Source organism: Neopelma chrysocephalum, unplaced genomic scaffold (assembly GCF_003984885.1).
Source record: "Neopelma chrysocephalum unplaced genomic scaffold, ASM398488v2 Primary Assembly neopelma1_43, whole genome shotgun sequence".
NCBI classification, from domain to species: Eukaryota; Metazoa; Chordata; class Aves; order Passeriformes; family Pipridae; genus Neopelma; species Neopelma chrysocephalum.
In genome coordinates, this window is record NW_020897702.1 from 14945530 (window position 1) to 14969407 (window position 23878).

General features: G+C 39.1%; 1 protein-coding gene across 9 annotated transcripts in view; it reads right to left on the bottom strand.

Annotated features, from left to right (window-relative positions):
* Positions 1 to 14241, bottom strand: part of CEP295 (centrosomal protein 295) — a 44731-nt gene extending 30490 nt beyond the window's left edge. For 5 of the 9 annotated variants that reach the window (XM_027677429.1, XM_027677431.1, XM_027677430.1 and 2 more), the window contains exons 1-7: positions 14197 to 14222; positions 12406 to 12540; positions 10335 to 10535; positions 8432 to 8556; positions 7491 to 7584; positions 1743 to 1850; positions 266 to 406 (exon numbers count right to left, since the gene is read on the bottom strand). In XM_027677429.1, the coding sequence (XP_027533230.1) occupies positions 266 to 406; positions 1743 to 1850; positions 7491 to 7584; positions 8432 to 8556; positions 10335 to 10535; positions 12406 to 12513 (777 nt within the window). In that variant the 5' untranslated portion in view covers positions 12514 to 12540; positions 14197 to 14222. Of the gene's footprint in view, positions 1 to 265; positions 441 to 1183; positions 1718 to 1742; positions 1851 to 7490; positions 7585 to 8431; positions 8557 to 10334; positions 10536 to 12405; positions 12541 to 13913; positions 14158 to 14196 lie in introns of those variants that run through there. The other 4 variants (XM_027677427.1, XM_027677428.1, XM_027677432.1 and 1 more) reach the window with 4 other exon arrangements.
* Between the last annotated feature and the right edge of the window lie 9637 nt (positions 14242 to 23878).

Sequence of the window (23878 nt, forward strand, 5' to 3'; positions counted from 1 at the left end):
TACCTATTAAGAAAGTTTAGCTTGATTATTACCTATTGGTTAATAGCTGGTCAAACATTCAGATAACAAAAATTAGAGTTCTTTCATTCTCACTCCTTCCAGATGCCAAAAGAAGCAAACAGCATTTGATTTCTTTCTAAGACATTCTTCAAATTTCATTTAGTCCTTTAATTTTCCTCCTGTAAATGTATTCCTTTATTACACCTACATACAACTTCACAGTGGTCATTTTGATATTAAAAACAGGCATAACTACTTTGCCTACCTTGGCCAAGTGGACCTTCTTCAAGGCATGACTTCCTCTGAGATGTGCCTTTTCAAGCTGCTCTCTTCTCTCCCTCTCTGCTTCCCTATGTAGTTCCTCCAAACGTTTCCCTTCTTCTTCAGCAGCTAAATGAGCATCTGGCTGGCAGTCAATCAATAGTTTAGTCCGCGAAGTTCTTTGATAGTTTAAAGCATATGTAACAATAAATAAATGAATAATTCTGCAGCAAAAGCACTTTAAAAAAGACATACAATGCCATATAAACACCCTTGAATGTTTATAACTCTCGGTTGAAAGCAGGACCAAACTAATTTTTTACCTTTGGAAAAGAAATGTGTGTTTCTATATTCCATAAGTTTAGGTGTCCAAGTGTTCCAGTTTCAAGCTATACTGGGGACGACCATTTGTAGGATTTATTTGTTATAGGAGAGTGGTTATTTTTCCTACGTGGTAAATACAAATAATACATGGTAAAATGAATAATACAGTCGATAACACAGATTGAGTACTTCTATCCTCATGGTTTTGTTTTAAACAAGGGGAAAAAAAATCCAGAAGCATTTTCAAATTCTTTTAGGAAACCAGAAACAATCCGCAATTTTTAAAGGAGGAAAATCTTACCAACATGAAAATTAAAAAATACTTAAGGAAAAAAAATCATACCATGTAAGCAAGGCTAAAAAGATTACCATTTTGGAATTTTCCATGACAAAGCTGAGCAAACTACAGTATCCCCTGCTATTGTTTAGATCTAGTCCTTCAAATATCAAGAAAACCTAAAAGTTTATGAAGGAAAAATTCATGAATGCACTGAACTAAAAAAAAAAAAAATTGAGACCCTTTTCTAGTCTAAAACAGTCTGATCCAGAACACTGCTAATAAAACAAACTGTTATTTGGTTTACTTTTCAGAAATCACCTCTAAAAGCTAAGCTCTTGCTCCATCTCTCATTCTTCCAGGTCCTCCCCTTCATCTGATCAGACTTTGGCCTTTGTCTTTCCTATTTGGCAAAAATCTATTCATTGCTCCTTTTCTCCAGATTAGACTTCTACCTTTTAGGCAAGCTGAAACTGTTGACTGCATGAACAGATGAACACAAATACAAGGTAAAATCTGGGAGGATATTGCTAAAAAGAGAGGAAGAGAGAAGAGCAGGGTAATCGCAACTATTAATTCAGCATAAGCCAAAAATCTTCCAATTTGGATGTTCAAATGTCATGCCAGTCTTGTGAACTCACCTTCTTACAGAGCTCTGTTTATGAGAGAGTGTCAGGTGTGATCCCCCAAGTGACTGAGCACATAACAGGCTTTACAAGTTTGCCCTAAGATTCTGCTTAGTGAATTGCGTAGCGGGTGCTTTATATAACTTCATACCTTTAAACAAGTTCTAGAAAACCAAATAGCTGATATCCAGACACTATGCAATGTAGAGAAACTTATAAGGAAGCCTGTAGTACAAACACTTGGAGTTAATCACCTGCTCTTCATCCACTTCTCTGTCCACATAAGGTCCAGAAATATGGTAACGTGTAACAGAAAAGTTGCCAGAACCACAGGGCTTCACCAGAGGAATCTTTTTCACTGTCTAGAAAGAAAAGTACAACTACAGCTGTACCACAGAACAGTATCTCTAGCAAAGCAATTAAATAGAAAATACATGATCTGTAAAGTTAGATTATTATTAAAAGAAATCCACACCCCAAATTGTCTCCTGAAAATATTTTTGTTTAAAACTTATACATGTAATAATTAATAAACCACATCAGCACAAGGTAGATATAGAGGGCTTTAACAACTGAGAGCATTTAAAAGTCTTAGGCAAACGCCTCCACACAAACAGACATTCATCAGTGTCATGTTTCAACAGCACTAACTTAAAAGCATTTGAGTTTAATGCACTAATAGAAATCCCACTTACAACACCTGTCACGCTCATCTAAGAGCAGGGCAACCACTGACCCACAACGTAATTACACCTAACAGCAAAGTAACAGTTCCCAAGTACAGACTTGCTTTAGGAAACACAGAGCCATTATGTCCAACTATTAGTTGACCAAAGAGCATTTTCTGTAACTTCACTGCAAAGTGTCAATTGATACAATGCTAAGTTGCTGGGTTTTTTTTAATATTTTGGGTACACATTTCAACTCTTTTCTGACAGTCTGAACGATGCATGAGATCTTCCCTCTTCTTTGGCTCAGCCTGATGTTCTCAGTACTTAGGTAGCTAGGTTAGGTATTCTCAGTATTCTGTAGGACTTGTGTTCCAGGGAGACTTCAGAAGGATGCCAAGATTGAAACTAAACACCGTTGAAAGGTCAACAAAAACCAATATTTATTACCAAGAGGTGGCCAACAAAACGAAAAAAACCAAGAGAGGGGAAGAAGGAGAAAAATAAGCCCTCAGTACGACTCCCCCAGTCACCCAGAAGTTGCTTATGAAGTTATCTTACCAACCCCAGAATGCCTAAAATTACCCATAGCAGAAGTTGCATCCTTGGAGTGTCGGCAGGTTCACGAGATGGCGGGTGTCCCCGCCAAAGGCAACATTGTCCTTTCATGTGAAGCTTACTTCTCCCTCCCAGCATGAGCTATCTGCTTTTTATACAATTTATTGGTGACATCTACCTGGACAGGTGTGGCCAGCACCGCCCAGGTAGAGGCCTTCAGTCCCTCCCAACGTTATGTAGGTGGTGTCCCTACTGCGCATGTGTGTGTACTTTGGAATTCCCCCCACGCTTGCACGCTATACCTCAGGGAGTCTTTTCTAAATGAGTCTGGGAGCTTACTTCATCCTCCTCTTCTTCACTTTCTCCTTGAAATGCCCTTGGAAGGCGGTCAGCCAACAATAAGACACCAATTAACTGTAGTTTGTACCAAACTTCCTTCAAGGACAAAGTTCCCGTTTATCAGTGCTTGTTTTCTCATAACGTGGCAGGAAAAAGATAAACTCTCACAGGTGGCTGGGCCAAACACAGACCAAAAGTATCAACATCTAATTAAGCCCTGATACAGACCTGCCATTGTACTTCTTTAACATCCCCTCCATTAATTTTCTCTCAGCTTCCTCTTCCTTAGATTTTTCCCTAAAAGAGATTCTGGTCCACATTAACTAACACAGCAAGTTTCATAGCCTGAGTGTTTTAAAACTAACATGACCGTAAACAAATGCATATACACAAAGAGCAGCATTAAGTCTCAGGAATATCTTAAATTTATCTCTGCATAAGATTAGGCATACAAATTTTAGTATTGTTTATCACTTACTATTTTAAAAAGACTATAGAAAGTAAAGTCTTTAAATTAAAATCAAAGAATCACAGAATCACTGAGATTGGAACAAACCTTGAAGATCATAAAGTCCAACTAGCACTGCCAAGTCCACCAAACCATGTCCCTGAGCACTACATCTTTAAATATCTCCAGGAACAGTGACTCCACCACTTCCCTGAGCAGCCTGTTACAGTGGTTGACAACTCTTTCTGTAAAGGAATTTTTCCTAATACTCAGTCTAAACTTCCCCTGGTGCAACTTGAGGCTATTTTCTCTTGTCCTGTCACTTGCTACCTGGGGGAAAAGCCCAACTCCCATCTGGCTACAACCTCCCTTCAAGTAGTTGTAGAGAGCAAGAAGGTCCCCCCGTGACTCCTTTTCTCCAGGCTAAACAATCCCAGCTCCCTCAGCTGCTCCTCATCAGACTTGTGCTCCAGACCATTCACCAGCTCCGTTGCCCTTCTCTGGACATGCTCCACCACCTCAATGTCTTTCTTGGAGCGAGGAGCCCTCAACTGGTGAAACTAGTTTTAGCCTTCACAACAGAACTTCAGTAACTTATTTTATGGTCCTTAAGCAAATCCATGTTATTCCAGCAGGAAAAAAAATAGTTGCTAACTTTCTTAATCAATAAAAGACATAGAATTTTACCAGTTCTATACTTGTAGATACTGATTATAGCTCTGAAAACTGAGAAGTCCCATGCCTAAACCTCGTTAGCCAGATCACCACCTGCTCACCCTGCACTGTGTTACTTTCAGAATGTACAATTAAACCCATCTTCTGAATTATTTTAAAAATGTAAAATTAACAAATCAATAATTAATAATTACATGTAATCAATCAAATCTCCAGAATTTTAATCAAAAGCTAAGACGACATGAGAATTATGTTGGAGGTTACAGTCTTCCAGTTAATGTCAAAAGCAACTGAGGCTGAATAAAATACCATACTCTGCATCAAGGTTTTGTAACTCCTCCCTCCTTTCCCCTCTCCCCCCACTGCCCCCAAAAAGCAAGGAATCCCATACTTAAATCTAGCAAAACTGGAGCAGCAATGTATCATGAAATGGGGGGAAAAAAAACCAAAAAAAAAGCCACAACCCCAACTCTACAAATGCTATGAATACTCCAGAAGAGTATAGTGACACTTTTCAAGGTTTATTTTCACTACATAAAAATCTAATAGATCATATTAAAAAAAATAAGTTTACAAGAACTCTGTGACACTTGTGTGTTTACAGTTTAACTTCAATTAAGTAACTTCTCATTTGGTCTAAATAATATGGCCTCAATTCCTGAAATCCATCTTTCTGAGAACCAAAATTGTTTATGACAATAGAGTAAAAATACTTCTTTTGTAACTAGGCAAAGTAACAATAATAGGAGTATCTTCAGAAAGTGTTTCTTATATTCCAAGTAATCATCCCATGAACAGCACTGTCTTAGCTCCATTTTACAAAATTTTAGTCAATTTTCTTGCAACAAAGCATCAGATCATGATTATAGTTATATTCAATAAGCTCCTTATGCAAATTGATTCAAGAAAACAAGTGTGGTTATGCAGATGACCCTGTAATTTGCTGCAATTCACAAAATTTTAGAGTAAAGTTAAGCAATTCAAATTCACTGCCTTTTCAGTAATGCATCTACAAGATAAAGTCCCAGATTTACCTCCCTCCAAACTAACAGTCAATATCTTTTGTTTTCTCTCTCTCAAAAGAGAAACAGGAATAAAATTTCTCATCTTTCAATTACTTAGCATTTTACCCCATGAAGTACATGGCACCCAACAACTCTCAAAGAAAATAACTTTATTCTTCACCCTGTGCCCTCCCAGCAACACAGGCCTACCACAAAACCATTAAAATCCATACGGATACAATAACTAGGAAAAAGGCTCACAGTCAGCCAGTCTTTAAATGAAACAAATTGACACACTGTGATATATTGAAACAGAGCAACCTCTTTCCTCAACAAAAACTCAAGATGTCTGCAGAATTACTGATTCAATTTGCCCTTATCAGAGCATGAACTTCATAAAAGAAACAAAATCCACACATTGTAGAAAATCCAGATGTTTGCAAACTCTGCTAAAACCAGTTAAAAATCACATTTGTTGAAAAGGCAAGTAAATGACATTTGCTCATGGGTGGAAATGCATTAATTTTTTCACATTGATTTTAGGAAAGGTAGTTATGATTTTGCAATACTTAAACAGAGTACTGACCCAGACCTGTCATCCAACACAATCACAAATTCAATTGTACCAGAACCTGGGGAAACCCTAAAACAAAGTCTAATGCTACCCTTGTGAAAAAAGACTAAAGAATGAGGAGAAAATTCTGTGTTTATAAAACAGAAGCAGAGATGCATTACTGATGTTGCTAGATAAAAAGTATTAAATAGTAACTACCATGTCATTTTAGCTGTTACATCATCTACAAATATGGAGGTTAACTGCAGTGACTACTTGCGGGGTTTTTTAAAATAGAATGCAACATAAGACACATACTAAACTGCAAAAGTTTCTAGAAAGCAATGCTGCAGCACCTCATGCTTTTCCAACAATGCCAAACTGAGCAACAGAAACATCTGAAACGCAGGAAATAAAGATGCAAAGTTTGGACTGATACAGACTTCATCCGCACGACAGCAGATACAACAGGAACAGCGTAGAGGAGAATGTTCCTCTACACATGGAACAATGTAGAGGAAAAACAGCAGCATGAAGGAATGTGTGAATTTACCTGAACTGTATTATACAGGTTCTTATTTCAGATGTTCTAAACTTCAATATTGCATGTACTTAATTCACCAGAAATAATCCCAAACTTTACCACTCCAACACTTGCTTTAACCCTCATTCATATCCAACTTCCATAATATGAAAATCCTTGGATAGACAGTGAGGAGACCTACAGGAAAGCAAGTACTGAGGGATGCAAATGAAAGTATACAGGTACTCCTAAACGTTCTGCAAACTGTGAGTATCAAACCTTAATCAGTTTTTCCAGATACAATACCAACCCCCTATCATCCTGCACCCTAACCTGTACATAGTGCTGAATGTTGCTGGGAAAAGTTTTGATAACTTCACTGGCTGTGAAAGGCACAAGTATACTTCAATCCTTTCTTTCCCTTCCTTTTCAGTGGTCTGAAAATCCCTGAACCCAACGGTCTGAAAGGGCACAGTAGCAGACAAGGCAACTTAAACTCTGCATTAATGAAGTTCTGTTATATTAAACTTACTAAAAGTTAACTCCAAAGAAAAATGTACATAATGTTGCTTCTGCAGCATAGATCTGCAATCCTACAGGAGCTTCTACACCTATGCAGAATCTCTGTAAAATCAAAGCAGCATGATGGAGGTACAAAGTTACCCCTAAAAAGGTTACAGCCTCCTCAATAGCCTTGGGTGCTGGTTTCCTACCAAAATTAAACAGCTTACCCTATATTTAGTATTCCCTAAAAGAACCAAAGAAATTGGAGAAGAAAAAAAAAAACAAAACCCCCACAGCTAAAAAGGTAGTAATGTCTTTATTACAGAACTAAACAAAAAGCTATTACTGCATCATTGTGACAGAAAGCTGAGGAGGTGTGTACATGCTGAGAAAGATCATTGGAGAGTTTAATACCACTGTGGCTACTAAGCGAAAATGAGATAATGATAAAAGTTTAAAAAGACACATTAACCACAAAAATAAGATCTCAGATGACAAGAAATAAAAATCACACCTAACAAGAGATCAGAAGTAAAATACCAAAGTCTAGCAGTATGAAGTCTGTTAATAGATAATTCATTAATTCTCTTGTTTTTTGCTGAACCATTCTCCTTACAGTATGCAAATACCAATTTTAGACATCCTGATGTGAGGAGTCAGACCAGTAAACAAATCATTACATTACATGGTACCCTGAAATTGTGATCACTGTTGCATCATGGATACATACCTCAAAAGGACGTGGTGGAGGGGGTGGCAGGCTTGCAACTTTGGCTGCTCTTTGTCTTTCCACTTCCAGAGCATGTTTACGCGCATCTGTTCGTCTTGGGGGGAAAAAAAAACAAACACCCCACCAAAACAAAACAAAACAAAACAACCAAAAAAAGAGAAGCAAAATTATTCAAGCAACAGTGAGAGCACTGTGCAAAATAAAAAGCAAACCTAAAACCAAACAGATTTCTATGTACCTGCACTGAATGTTTGAGACATAAGGAAAAAGACACTGAAAAGTCAAGAGAACTTAAGCTGGAAAGCACCACTAAAAATTAATTTCAAGTAATGCAAAAATGTTAATACACGCAACCTTCTAAAGAACAGTGCAAAATCCCTGTTTTCCACTTTCGCAGGAATCACCCATGTCACTTCACCAGATTTTAATTGCTCAAATGTAGACAAAATTAAACTATTTAATCGACAGGTCTCAGATCTAGTCAAACACAACTATCCCCAAGAGGACACAGATAATTTTTCATGCCAGTTCAATTTTAGTCCAATCTGCTTAATACAAAAATCCTAACAAGGAAGACCATGACTAATGCAATAGGTCTTTTTCTTCAAGTGGGTAATTCTTCATCAGGAACTGGCCTGAGAACATTTCACTTCATGTCCCTGAACAGTTGTCAGCCAACAAGCTTGACTGAAAATAGCAACACAGGGATGAAAGCTCCCCCACTCATGGAGAGTCTATAAGGCCAGCTTGTATACCAGACATTTTTGTCTTGGTTTTATAGCTACAGTTCTCATCAAAATCCACAAGCATTGTCCATGACCATTAATTCTCTAACCCATAAAATTTCAAGTATGAAAAACCTCCAAGCATCAAAATTTTTGCCTTTCACCTTGTGACACCATAAAACGCATTCTTAATAAAACTAAACAACTATTGCATACCGGGCTTGCTCATGAAGTAATTTTTCTTTCTGGTACTTCTGCTCTTTCAGAGCTTTTCTATGTCTCGTCTCTGCTCTTTGTTTCCTTTCTTCTGCTTGCTTTGCCAGAGCTTCTAAGTCAGGTTCCTTAACAATAAAATATTGTAAGCACTTAATACAGGATTTTACTCACTTCTCATACTGTCAGTGTGATATTTCAAATTACGTATTGCTGGTAAGAACCACAAGCTAGAAACGACTTTCTAACTGTACTAGGGTAAAAATAATAACTTTTCTTTTTATGCCATCTTTATTCTCTTCCTCTCTACCACCAACAGCAGCGAAGCTGCCACATTCCTCAGCCAATTTAACCAAATATTGATGTAGAAACCTTAGCTTCTCTCTGCATCAGTTTGATAAAGAGGATAATATAAATATAGTTACATATATACACAGCTTAGCAAATGTGGACTGTGTAGAAAAAGTGTGTTACTACCTTTCAGTCATTAACTGCAACAGTCATGTATCAATAGAAACATTTCTTTATCATTAATTCTCTGTTTTTATGACATTGCTTCCAGTCTTTCACAAACTCACCCATCCTAGCATTGGAAAGGACTTTACAAAGAAGTTGATTTAAAGACACAGATATGGAAAGGTATAATGCTATTTTACTTGTGTTAAAGATCCTAACCAATTCAGGAAGTAAGCTACTTTGCAAAATTCATGTAAAAAATCTGTGGGACCACTGGTTGATTTCTATAAACCCAGTTCAGAGTCAAATCTATACAAAATTTCTACCCAACAGCCACAATGATCTCTCAAACAGAGCCTACACAAGTTAAAGGATTTTAAAGAAAGTGATACCAGTTTATAGGTGCAGAATAAAAAGTGACATCAGTTTGCAGTCTAGTCAAAAGACCTCTGAAGCTCTTACCAAGGCTTTCCATGTCACTTGAGCATTGAAGGGAAAAATGGTAAGTGTATTATCTTAACCATAGACAAGACATAGGTTAGAGAAAAAGCTAGTATATTACTGCCATAATTGAGACAAGGAGTTACCATATGCAATTTAGTCAAGCACAAACATACACTATAATATATGTATACAACCTAATGCAAAAAAATAACCTTTAAAGTCTGCATAGCAAAAGCCTTAGCAGATAGGCCTGTAGAGCAGTCTTGTGAAAAGGCATCTGCAAAAAACCTACATAACCATTTCTAAAAAGTTTCCATTCTTAAGAAAGTTGTCTGTTTAGGTATGAGGATTCCAAAACTAAGACTATTAAAAAAACAAAACCAAACAGCAATCTTGCGATTTTAAGAACATAAAAAATTCCTCTGACAACATGTGGTGGTTTTGGCAGAGGTATGGGGCTGTGTTTTGGATTTGTTATGAACATAGGGTTGATAACAGTGATGTTTTTGTCATTGCTGAGCAGTGCTTGCACAGGGCCAAGATCTTTTCTGCTTTTTGTACTGCCACACTGGCAAGGAATTTGGGAAGAAACACAGCTGGGACAGGTTGACACAAACTGACAAAAGGGATATTCCACACCACATGACATCACGCTCAGTATATAAAGTTCGGGGAAGGAGAAGGAAGATGAGGATGGTTGGAGTGATGGTGTTTGTCTTCCCAAGTCACTGTTACATGGAATGGGGCCCTGCTCTCCTGGAGGTGGCTGAACACCTGCCTGCCCATGGGAAGCAGTGAATTAATTTCTTGTTTTGTTTTACTTTGCTCACGTGCACAGCTTTTGCTTTCCCAGTTAAACTGTCTTGATCTCAACTTGCAAGTTTTCTACCTTTTTCCCCTTCCAGTTCTCTCCTGTGTCCCTCTGGTGGGGGAGTGAGCTATGTGATGCTTGGTTACTGGCTGGGGTTAAACCACAACACAATAATTTAATAATGTATTTACTTACATTCTCTTTGGCCTGTCGGTGACCCTCACCAATCGCTCTTAAGTTTGATAAATACAGTTCTTCCAGGGCTTTCATCTTTTGATCCTGTGCTTTCTGCCATTGAGCTCTCAGTGCCTCCTCTAACTGATGCAATTGTTCTTCTCTCCTCTGCTTTACCTTCTGCCTTATCTGCAAGGCAATATACTTCTGCTGCTCTCTAACCTGTAGAAATAGCATTTATGTTTTGTTAGTAACTCAAAAAACCCCAATACTTTTTGCAGCAAGACTTTCCACAACGTAAGTTCACTCTCCTTCCAGTTTTTCATCTCATCTACTATTCCATTAACTATCTGGCCAGAAAATACTTTAAAGGTTCTGTTCTCTTTTTCAAAAATTAATATATCATATAATAAAGGTAATCTTAGTTAAATGCTTCAGTTAAAATCCAAAGAGCAACACACAACTGATAAAAAAATTGCAAAATCCTTCCCTCCAAAAATACAACATAGTAATTTATGAAAGACTCCTATTACAATGCAACACGATTTAAAGAAAATCAACAACTACACTGATAAATGAAAGTCTGTCTACTAAGTTTTTATTTTCCACTTTGACAGTAAAATTTCTCTTTGCTAAAGACAAGAGCATATAGGAAAACACCCCAAGAGGGGTGAAAGATTAGTATATAATAAATGTTTTAGAGACAGGTATGTTTTAAAGATGTGAAAGACCTTAACAGATTGTGTAGGACTAAGCAAAGGAAGGTTAAGAAAAACATAAGAAAAAAAAACCCGGAGAAATAGCCCTGTGACCTAACTGCAGGATAGAAGAGAAATGGAAGAAAAACAAAATGATCAACAGACATATTCTGAACCATGCAAAAGTACTCACTCTGCTCAGGTACTCTTCAAAAAGAAGCAGGACCTAAAGCATTTAAAGCTTTCCTACATATTGTAGGAATTCAGTTTGTCTAGCAGAAAGCTGTGAAGTTCTATATTAATAGCAGTTATCTTATTTCTTCTGCATAGTCACTGAGAAAACACCTGGAACACTCTAAGAGGTAGGAATCCTTAACACAAATGACACATCAGCAGAAGAGAGACAACTGTGTGTTCACAGCCAAATAAAAATGGTAGGGAAAAAGGTTCTGAAACAGGTACCCCAGTGAAGCTAACAAAGAGAGAAGGTATCCCCAGCAAAATATGCACTTAGTGGTAAATAAACATGAGAAAATTAAAATCATTCACAAACTGAGTTATTAGATGTTGGGAGCCTTTGGAAAGTGTCTGGAAAGCTGCCAAGTGAAAAAAAGACCTGGAGTACTGGTCCACAGTGGCTGAACATGAGCCAGCAGTGTGCCCAGGTGGCTCAGAAGGCCAGTGGCATCCTGGCCTGTATCAGCAATAGTATGGCCAGCAGGACCAGAGCAGTGATCATCCCCCTGTACTCAGCACTGGTGAGGCCACACCTCGAGTCCTGTTTTCAGTTTTGGGCCCCTCACTCCAAGACACTGATGTGCCGGAGCACATCCAGAGCAGGGCAACAGAGCTGAGGAAGGGTCTGGAGCACAAGTCTGGTGAGGAGTGCCTGACGGAGCTGCGGGTGTTTAGTCTGGAGAAAAGAAGCTCAGGAGAACCCTATTGATTTCTACAACCTCCTGAAAGCAGGCTGTAGCCAGGTGGGGATTGGCCTCTTTTCCCAAATAACAAGAAACAGGATGAAAGGAAATTGCTTCAAGTTGTGCCAGCAGAAGTCAAGGCCGGATTTTAGGCAAATTTTTTTCACAGGAAGGGTTGTCAAGCACTGGGACAGCCTGGGCAGGGAAGTGGCGGAGTCACCATCCCCGGAGGTATTTAAAAGACGTGTAGATGTGGCACTTACTGACATGTTTTAGTGGTGGACTTGGCAGTGCTGGGTTAATGGTTGGCTTGATGATCTGGAAGGTCTTTCCCAACCTAAGCAATTCCATGATTCTACAATACTATTACCCTGAAATTTAGCTTACATTAAATGATTTTTTCAGTTGATTTTTTCCTAAATCATTTGTTACAGCATCACATGAAATACAAAACATGGAAAAATACAGACATACTTGTTGTAGCCTCAGTTTTCTTCTTCTTTCATATTCTTCTTTCAGAAGCATGGCTTCTTCATTAGGACTATGCCTCAATTTCCCAGATATTGTAACTTTCCTCTTCATCTTTGGATATTGTGAATAATCAACTTCTATGAGAACAACGCAAAGAAAAACAGAAATTGTGCATAAATTACATAGGTAAACCAGCTATAAAAAACAGGCATTGCCATAATGTTGCCAAATCTATCGTGGTATCTAAGTGTGTGAGCTACAACTGTTCACATCTGTTCCAACTCGCAGTTGGACTTGATGATCTTGGAGGTCTTTTCCAACTTTAACATTCTATGATTCTAATTATAATCAACAACATTGGCACTGTCTTTGTCACAGTCACAAAAGGTACTGTTCCTGAGCTATTTTGAGCTATGTACCAAACTCTGCAATAGTATCACATTCTACTCTGTGGACTAGCCATGCACATTTGCCAAGTGAACAGTGAACACCATATCCATTCCTGGGAAGATTTAAAAAATAAACCCATAAACTACTGAAAAGCACACCACACAGTAAAGCAGACTGGTCACCTAGGTGATTTGTACTGAAATACTCTCATAGCCCTTGTATAGAGTTTGTTAATGTTTTTGGCTGCAGTCCAAGGTTTTCTGCTTTGAAGACTGTGAAACTCTAACAGTCTGCATGCCAAGGATTTCACTGGAAAGCTGAAATTGCTTAGCAACAATTTTTTTATTCAAGCTGTCTTACGGAGCCATTTCAAATTCTGTTTCCCTGTGAAACCAGAATCTGCTAGTTCTATGGATTGCTTCCCATTTTCCCTGCTATTATAATTCTCATCTGCACAACAAAAAAACAAAAGGACTTCTTCATCTGATATGCAGCTTACTCCAAAATTTCACACCCCCTCCCCAATATCTTTATTGTATCTTTAAATATTTATAACCTTGAAAATACTCTCACAAAACAAACCAAAGACTTTTGAAAGTCTTTGGTTGTGACAACGACTTTCAAAAGCCACTGTTTAATTCTAAAAAAACAGAAGGTTTTTACTAATGAACAATTCACACCGCACTAACGATTTAACCAACATGTAACACCTGGAAAGATTTATTTTCAGTATCGTGTATCATATTGTATCTTTGTCTAAATACACTAAGTATATATACTTATCTTAGTATATATATCTATCTAGGTATATATATTTATCTTAGTGTATTTAGACATAGATACAATATCACAGAAAAAAGAGCAAAACTCTAAAGAAATCAGGTGAGGTGTAAAGCCGAAGTAACTATCCATAAAATACTCTTGGTACAAGGTTATTAAAGCAATGAATCCCAAGCTTGTTACAGCATCAACCGGGACAGAACTACCATGGCTCCTGCCAGCCCCCCTTACTCAGCGCCTGAGCCACAAAGCAGAAGTTTATCAATGTAACTAAGGAGCAACCTAGATTCTCACACGCACACACACTCCCGAAGAGAGGAAAAACGTAGAGGATGACCAACACAAAGCCGAGATCTAACACCGAAAGGACAAGAGCCAAAGGAGAGTGCAAACGCCGCGCTCGCCCCGGCTCAGCCGCAGTACAACGCGGGGAACGGAGCATGCGAGAGGCCTGGAGCCCGCTCGGTCACTGGGAGCCCTCGCCGGGGCCGCAGCTGGGTCCGCCAGAGCTGAGGGGGCACAGCGCGAAAGGAGGAGAAAGGAGAGCGGCCGCGAGAAGGCGGGAGCGGGCGAGGAGAGGGAGGGAGGGAGGGAGTGGAGCCGCGCGCACGTACCCGCCGCCGCCGCCGCCGCCGCCTGGGCCCTCCCGGCCGCCGTGGCGCCAACGGTCACCGCTCCCGCCGCGTGACCCCGAGCCCGACACCAGGAGTCAAGGGCGCATGCGCACCTGCCCGCCCCTCCCGCCTCCAGCTACCCGAGCCCCGCCCCCTCTCCCCGGTGGCCAATGGGGTCTCGTGGCGGTGGCGAGGCCGCGCGCGCCGAATATAAAATGGGCGTTATGGGCGAGGGAGGCACTTGACCTTCGTCACCTCCCGCTGGTGCAGTTTGTTTCCTGTCAGCCCTTTCCCGGGACAGATCTAAGTCAGGGCAATGCCTCGCTCCCCTAATCGTGCAATCTTAATACGTACGTGAAAGGTTTTGTCACCCCGGCTGTCTCACAGCACTGCACCAGCAGCCCGCAGTCGGAGTTTCCAAGTGTTCGCGTGAGAGGGGCACTGGCTAAGCTTGAAGTGCTGAGGGAGCACAATAATACTGAATCCTGCTAGTTCTACCTTACTGCTGTTACCTCCGTGTAGCTTTCCTGTTCAGCACTCTTTTTCAATGCATTGCATCAGTAGAAGGAGTATCATGGATTCATAGAATGGTTTGGGTTGGAAGCAGACCTTGAAGATCACCTCATTCTAGCCCCGTTTGGGTCATGGCAGTGCCCCTGGACTTGCAGTGCTGCTCTGCCCATCTTCTAGGCTTGCATATGACTTCTACAACAAGCAGATCTTTGCTGCTGCGTCAATCTCGTAACTAGTGCTGATATTTCCATTATAAAGCTAACTTTAACTAAGTCTGCTCCCTGGAAGTCTGACGCAATACTTGCTTGCTTTTGTGCTTACTTCTTTGCTTTGGAGAGGGACTTTTTACAAGAGCATATAGTGACAGGACAAGCGGGAATGGATTCAAACTGAGAGAGAGTAGGTTTAGATCAGATAATAGTAGGAGGAAGTTCTTTGCTGTGAGGGTGGTGAACCACTGGAACAGACTGCCCAGAGAAGTTGTGGATGCCCCATCCCTGGAAGTGTTCATGGCCAAGTTGGGGCTTTGAGCAACCTAGTCAGGTGGAAGGTGTCCCTGCCTGTGGCAGGGCGGTTGGAACTAGGCAGTCTTTAAGGCCCTTTCCAGCCCAAACTATTCTATGATTCTATGAATCTATGATTCTTCCTCACGTTTTACTTTTCTTGCTAGAAGAGACCATTTATCATATGTGTGAGACTTGCAGCAGTTGGGATTTGAAAGTGATATCCTTGATTTATGAAGAATGTGAATGTTATTCACATTGAGAGAAATAGTTCTGCCACACATATATATGAAGCAAGAGGGGCTGTGCTAGACTGTTTCTTTACATAGAGCACCTTCCCAGGCTCTGAGCTGCTGCTGCAAAAATAGAAGAAATGTTTTTTAATCATAACCAACCAGGCACAAAGGAGATAATTGGTTGTCTCATGCTGAAACTTGAGTGCAAAACGTAGCTACTTTCTATTTTGTATTAGGAGCTAACTCTCCTAGTAACCTACTTAATTGTACCCTACAGGATTGAAACTAGTAGGCTGAGATTACTTGGTAAAACTTAGTGGTTTGGTGTGTGCAGATGCATGGCCACGTAGGAAATAGGCTAAAAAAATACAGAATTATAAAAGACAAGACATGAGCATAGGAAGAAGAGGTAACAGAGCAGCTTTATGTGCTTTCTTCCCCACCTTTTGCATTTCACTGCTAAACTGCCTTCTTGTTCACAGACTTTTACTTTCTGACAAGTGCTTGCAACTTGCTGCAACCTTCTGGTTGTAATAGCTGGTACCAAGTTAATACCTGATTGTACATTAGACACCCAGATGTTTCACAGTATGCATATTGAATAAATTAAACTTGAGAAGTGCACTTTCAAATTGTTTTCTAGTCTCCTTATTGGATTTTTTTGTCCTTCAGCATTTTCATTATGGCAGCGCTTTCCACAATAACATCTATTCTAAATAGCTTTATCCTGCAGGTCAGCGGATAATAAAAAAAATTGAAGATAGTCTATTAAGAGAGTAATTGAGATTATGGATTTTAGAATCCCCTACTTATAAAATGTGAAAGAGGTCAAATATGTGCTCCTTAATTATACTATTGGATAAAAGGGATATCATGAAACCTACATGTACTGGGTAAGAATTTTGTTTCAAGGGTGTTTTCTGTCATTGTCTTGCAAAATTATTTCTGCTACCACTTAATTTACATACGTATATTGAAAAACAGTTATTTTAATACTGTAATGTTTTCTACTTTTTACTACACTCACTTGAATTACAGTATTACAGGCCTGCATTAATTCCTTCCCTTTGTGAAGTAGACGGTGTTCCTTTTATAAAAGGTGAATAGTGATGCAGCAGTATCGGTGCATCTAGTCAGGCATATATAAAACTGGAGATACTGGCTCCCCTGAGCTTCAATTACTGGTCACATTTCTCCTGGGGAAAAAGAATTATACTTGCAGCAGTTATCTACACAGTCCCAAGACAGCTGGTGGAAAATTTGAATTTCTTTTCAGGAACTGAATGTTTTCCATACATAAAATGTGTCTCACAGAGTGAATCTACGTGAATACACAGATTTGGAAGAAATCATTTTAGTTTCGTGTATTTGAAGTGGAAGAGGGGTCATATGGCTGTGAAGCCTGCTGCTGAATTGGCCTGCAGTGTGCAGCCAGGAGCTCAAATTGCAGTACAGGCCTTGTGCTATTCCAGAAAGCGGCTTTTTGGAGCAGTCCTGTCTGTACTTCCCTATCACAGGATGTTTATTCCATCAGCAGATGAACCATTGCAAGAGATTTTGGCACAGGAGCGTTTCCTTGGTGTGCTCTGTGGGACTGTTTAGTCTGAATATGAGATTAGTGAGGCTGGAGTTGCTTTTGTGTGGCCTGAGAGAAAAGATTTCCTGTCTCATGGGCAGGTCTAGCATATGCAACCTGTACCTCCTCCTGCCACATAGAAGCACTTGCTCCTTTCTTCATTAGAAATTCTTCACTGTCCACTCATGTATCTCACTCGTACAAGGGAAGGATGACCTTGTAGGCTTTTCTGCATCTTCAGCAGGGAGGCACTGGTTTTCTGAGGTCTAGTAATGGAACACCTGACAGCTCACCCTTGTGCAGGACTTGGCACCCTGCATGAATTAAGTATTCTCCTTGAAAACCTGTGAAGGAAGAGCTTTAGAGAAAGTGTCATATTCAGACACTAAACTCCCCCGCCCTGAGTCCTCTAACACCTCATTAGACAGTACTGCAGTTTCCTTCTTGCTCACAACTGAAGTATCAGAATGAAATGAGAACTTCTCTCAGTTTGAATTGGCTTTTCTCTGCATTCAGTATTCCTCAGTGTCACATACCACACTGTCATATAGTTTTAAATGTTTCCCTGTGGTTCATTTTGTTTTGATCTGTGATTACTTCTCCCATGCTGTTCTCTCTTTATTAGTACCTGACACCCGATGTCTAGTTATCATGACTGCCAGGAACTAACAGGATGTGGTTTTACAAATATTTGTAATCCTCCAGCTTATACATTTTCAAAACTGCAAAGCACTTCTGTTAAAGAGTTTGCATTAAGTGCATTTATGTGTAAGCTTTGCAAAAATAGATGGAGTTTCCTAAGAAGGAAAAAGGGTTAATCTTTCTCTTTGAGACTGACTAATCTACTATGGTCAGCCTGTGCAAACACAGCCTGTAATAGCCTCTGCCTGAGACTGATTTGGAGATAAATTTTCTTGACAGATGTGTAAGGCTAGCTTTTGTTATTATACTCTGTGTCATGTAATAAAAAGCTGCTAAGCTACGCTTTCCAGTACCAAAGCAACTGTATTCAGAGCTATGCCTGTATAAATTCTCAATGTGCAAATTCTATTAATAAAAAAAGATGTTACAGCTAAAAAAAAAAAGGGAAGTAAAACATGAGGCATAAAAATGTAGCTGGAAAAAGGATAATTATGTGTAATTAAATTAAATACAATGAACATCCTAAAATTATTGTCCTGGAAAGACAAAGAAATAGGTGTAAATTCAGATGTGATTTTAGATATAAATGGTGTTGTCTTACAGAAAAAAAAAACATGCTGTCCTATGACATTGATCCAGAAGCTCTTATTAGGGAACAAACAGCAACCTTAAGCAATGCCCATTCTCTGTCACGAATGCTCCTGGGACTTCTCCCAGCATCCTTAGCCCAGCTTAATGGTTTGGGTCCTGGAAAACAACCAGCCTTGAGGTGGTAAGAGCAGCAACAAGTGATTAAGAACTTATTATTCATGCATGAACCACGGTGCTGCCTAAGGTCATTTTGATTGGGCTCCCAAACTCTCAAAAAAATGAACTCTCTCAAAGCTTGAAGCCAACAGAACTGAGCTGGATTCAGGTTTTTACAGACAAAAAGGAGCCTTATGTAGCTGTTGTATGTCCTCAGAACTGGTCTGCCTAATTACTCAGTGATGCCAGTGTATCTAGAATTCTACAACACAAACTTGGTGTGTGCACATTAAATTGGTAAAATTCTTGTAACCTTCTTTCAGCCTTCTAAAATATATGGGAACCACACGTAGAATTTTCTCCAATTGTTAAAAAATATGCATAGTAACTATGTGCACTAATAGGCCAACTATGCTCAGTCCAGTGAGTTTACAGCTGGCCTTTGCCAGCTTTTCTCAACTACTGTGCCATATCTTGTTTGGCTAACCTTCCTGTATTTCTTCTTGTAATAACTACTTTTATTCAATTTCAAAAACTATATTGAACATTCCTTTCTTTAGTGCAGGTAGTTTCAAGCAGAAAATAGATCAGTGCTGTGTTTTCTGACATTTCCTTTAAATAACAGATTCTACTCCAGCAAGATCTCTTAATGGCTTAAAATGGCTTCAGATTTTGCCTTGTAGAAAAAGCCCTCTCTATGTGATTAACTTTTTTAGTTAAGTTCTGTATTAGTAGTAAGCATTGTATTTTCAGCATGTAGTACAGATGAAAGGAGAAAACTAATTTCTTTTTAATTTTAAAATTATTACTTTTTCTCCAGTATAATTTGGCTTGTTTTATATTATTTGCCTCTTCCATTTGATGGCTTATGTTTATTACGTTTAATACAAGAGGCACTGGAGTTTTCACAAGTTTCAGGTTTTCTCAGATGTGCATCCAAATACCATGCCATAAGCAATAAAATTAATGCAAAAACATCTTGAAGAATAGCTTAAGGCTTTAAGTCTATAAGTCTCCAAAGAAGAGGTTTAAGGTTCTGGATGAAATCATAAAGAAGTAAATGTTCAGGTCCTGCCAACTTAATGACCAATTCAATTATAGAATCTCACTATCCTCTTTGCTGCCCTAATAATTGTTCATATATAAAGCAACTAAAAATGTATGTTAGATGCTCCCTTTCCTCAATGCTGGCTTCTGCTATCTCTCTGACAACTTACCTCCACAGTGGGTGACATACAGGATAAGATACAGGATGTGGGTCTCCTCTTGGGAAAATACATGCCATTATTCTTGGATAACTGTTATAATATCTTAATATAGTTTATGGAATACCAGCAAAAATGTTCACAGTGTAAAAGAGTGGATCCTGGTTTAATCAAGACCTTCACAGTCTAAATCAAAGAGACTATATGATCAGACAGATGATATAATATACCAGATTACAATTATACTGCAAATTAACTTTGATGTTTTCTTTAGTAGAAAGAAACTGATTATACAGATGAAGTCATTAAAAGGCTTTATGGCTGAAATATGTTTCAAAGAGAACCTTACAAAAGGAATGGGGGGTGAAGAAAGATTTACAAGGAGTGAGAATGAATTTGCATCAAGAGGAGGAACTCGGAAAAGCTTTAGAGTGAACAAATGAGTTTAGAAGAAATCAGTGAACATGGAGCAGTGATATACTGGTTCTTATTGCTCCCATTTTATCCTTTTAACAGAAACCAATCTCTCTAAAGACGTGGAGGCATTTTCTGTCATGATTTTGCTAACTATTATAGAAACCAAGGAGGAATGAAAGAACAAATGGTCTTTAGTGATTGCAAAGAGGTAAACTTAGAGTCAAGTCTGAGCAAAACAAACGTGGAAGGGAAGATATTGATGACGTAGATGCTAGCTTGGTAAACTGGAGTCTTGCCTTTGGTTTTCTAAAAGATCATAGATTTTAGTCCCTTTGATATTGGCTTAGTCTCTTTGGGATTGATCTCATAAATTAAGCTTAGTCCCAGAATCCTGATCCTGAACAGCCTCACTAACCTACTGAAGTCTAGAAATTGTTAAAATTTTTTAATCCCAAAGATCCCCAAGCTTTTATATTTGCTGATCTTTACATGCTCAAACTGTTCTAATGTTGACAGGACTGAAATGGTTCAGAATCTAAACCTGAACAAGATTTAGGAATTACTTTTTTTTTTTATACATGTCAACATTTAGCATACTCAAAGTACATGCAATACAGTATAAAACACCGTATAAAACATGTTACTGTTTTCTTCTGTGGTTGGAGAGAAGAGGCAGTTGGAGATCAAGTCTACAGCTTTCCACCCAGCCTTTTTAGTGTGAGTTGCTATATTTAGTAGAGATTTGAGGCTAAAGAAATATTTTCTGAAAATCATATCCCTACAGATCTGAGAGGTGGAATTTAAAATATATTCCTTTTCTCAGTATTTCCTATAAGCTAGTGCTAGGTAGCTGCAACTTTGACTTTACATGATTCCCTTATGGTGTGCTCACATCTTTAGATCATACCTTGAGGTTCCAGTAAAGCCTAAGTGATGTACCCATTAGTATAAGCCTACATCAGCCTTAAAATTGGAGATATCTCTTGAATCTAACCCTTTGCTTCAGATATTACAGTAATACTGAAGTCAGTAAAGACGACAGCAGCAGTAGTGGAGGAAGACATAGACAGCAGTATCATTTGCCCCAGCAATGTCCTTGGTAGAGCAAAAACACTTTTTTCCCACTGGTGCAATAAAATTGTCTCAATCTGCTTCCTTGGGTGATCAATGTTCATCTGGAATTTTATCACTGTCCTTTTTAGAGGATAATTTAAATGTTTTACGTTTATAGAGGCAAGGTAATAACCTTAGATTTACATAGAGCTAATTTCTTTTTTTGTGAGTGGGTTCTGCAGGATGTGAGCAATTAAGTTTTTGTGGGAGGGTACAGGAAACATGATTAATGGATCAAAGAGACACTATCTAAGGGAAATGGGTACAAAACCAGGGGAGATAATACTCCATTTCATAATAGTTATGCAAATATGCCAAATGTTGGAGAATTCAATTAATATTTGGCAAATGGATTCTCTGTGATGCAGAGTAAACACATACTGGGGAAACAATAAAGCTCTATTGCAGATTATCTGTTAACTTCCTCTCAAACAGGGTGGATTGGCTGGTCAGGCATCCTATTCCACTGCAGATGGCAAAGAACAGCTAGGCACAAATCAGTGCCAGACAGTGATATTCTTTGGATGGAAAAGATTGACCAAGGTTAAATTCTATGCACACAAGGCCAATCAGCGCTTGTCAGTATTTGTAGGTATACTACTCAGCCGTCTGCTGAAAGTTAAATTTTATTCTATGTAAATGAACACTGGTTTAAGAGTGAAGGAGATAGAATCAGACAATTTTTATGTTCTTGATTTTCTTATCTGTAAAAGCAACACTAGTAGAAAAAACAATAATCAAGTAAAACCAGAATGCCTGAGCTACTGGAAGACACTGGACTGGGACTCAAAAAATCTAAGTCTCTGTTACTTAAGTATAAAATGAGGTTAATACTAAGGATATATAAAGGCAATGAATTCTTCAGGTACTCTAGTGATGGGAGATGCACAAATATCTAGATTTACTGAAAAGGTAAGTTTCCTTCTTGTTTGCTAGCTTCCATACGGGATATAGTATTTTAATCTCTGTTCTAAAATACTCAGTTCCCTCACTAAAGATTTAATATGAGGTTTTGTTTTGAGAAATCCTGATCCAGCAAAGAAGGCATTTGGGAAGTATATTGAAGAATACTGTCCATGTCTGACCATACAGACTGAGCACTGAGCTAATGAAATATAACGAGTTATGGAGCTGAAGTTGTAGTATGAAACTCAAGTTTGTCTTTTAGTTGCAACTGTGCTATATCTGGGTATCATACCTTTATGCAGATCCAGAGCCCTTAAGTCATGAGTTCCTTGGGTGGTCGAGGAGCTCTCCAGGCAGTCACCTACATCGAGCATTTAGATTAATTTGAAACAATGGTCCAACTTGAGATAAGGTAATTAATTGATTGAACTTTCAGCCACCTTCACAGTTAAAATTTTGACTTTCACAGCAGCTGTCCAGGTAGGAATTTTGGACAGTTCTAGAGATTTTCCCAGACAGCTCCTGCTGTCCCTGTATCAATTTATATATGTGTGTTTGTTAACAGTCTGAGTGGAGAATCTGGTCAAGAGACACCCTTACATGATTCTTGCTGCAGAACTGACCAACCTTTACATAGACATTTGTAAATCGGCAGTAGAAACTCTACCTACATGTATAAAAACAGTCACGTATGACCTTTGTATATACTTATGACAGTTAGCAGATCTTTTGTATGGAGTTTAACAACATGTAGAAATGGATCATATACGTGCTGGAGTGGTCACATAGCATCACAGGACAGTCAGATCATCTGAGAACTGAACAAAACAGTGTTTTAATAAGCTGGATTACATGATCCAGTTATGAAGCTCTTGTAAAGACTCCTTGCAATGGCAACGCATGTTGTCATCTTGACAACAACCAAGTATCCCATTTGAGAGATCTACTTCACTGTGCGTTACCCTGTGCCAAGACCTCAAGTAGCCATTTCTTTCTATCCAACACTCTGAATGTCTGTGCAAAACAAATCCCGGACTGTTAGGACATCTCATGCCTTGCAATTCAGAGGAATTCTAGGGACATCCCTTCAGTGCCTAGACACAAGAAGTTGGGAAGAACATAAGAAATTAATCTTCAAAATCCGTGTTCCTCGGAAAACCTACTCTTGGAGAAGGCATACCCCTACTTGACTTGGAAGCTCTCTCGATGCTTCAAATGAGACTTCTGTTTATTGCTCTTCTCTGTGAAAGTAGGTGCCTACTCTGTGAAAACAGAAGTCCACCATGATGCAAACAGAAATGACTAGGTGAGCTATAAACTTAAATATATATCACACAAGGACTGTATTTTTTTCAGTGTAAAACATGACAGCCGATTCCCCCATTTAAAAGTGATGCTTCTATTGCTTCTTCAGTGCTGTTGCTTAGTGGTCAAAGCAGTTGCCAAGGGCAGTGGAGGTTTGGGGTGACCCTTAGCTTGCAAATGCCCTGTGTCAGGCTAGGAAGGTCTCTTAGGGTCACACCCTGTGCCAACTGGGCTGCTGTGAATCTGGGAATGAGACTGGAAAGAAAGCAGACAGGGTGATCCCAGAAAGAAAGGTGACGGGATCTGGAACTCAGGCAAAGATTGAATTCTCTGCTGTGCTCTAATCTATCATTGCATTTTACATTAGGCAATCATGAGATGAACATTCAAAGCTAATGAATGAGTAGGGACTCTAGGTTAAGTTTGTCCTTCAGCCATTACATTCACCTAGAAAGAATGAGCCTGCACAGTTAGGCCACTGCAGTGGGGGAAAGGCTCTGTACTGAGTATTCTGAGCAGGAAGAAGCTC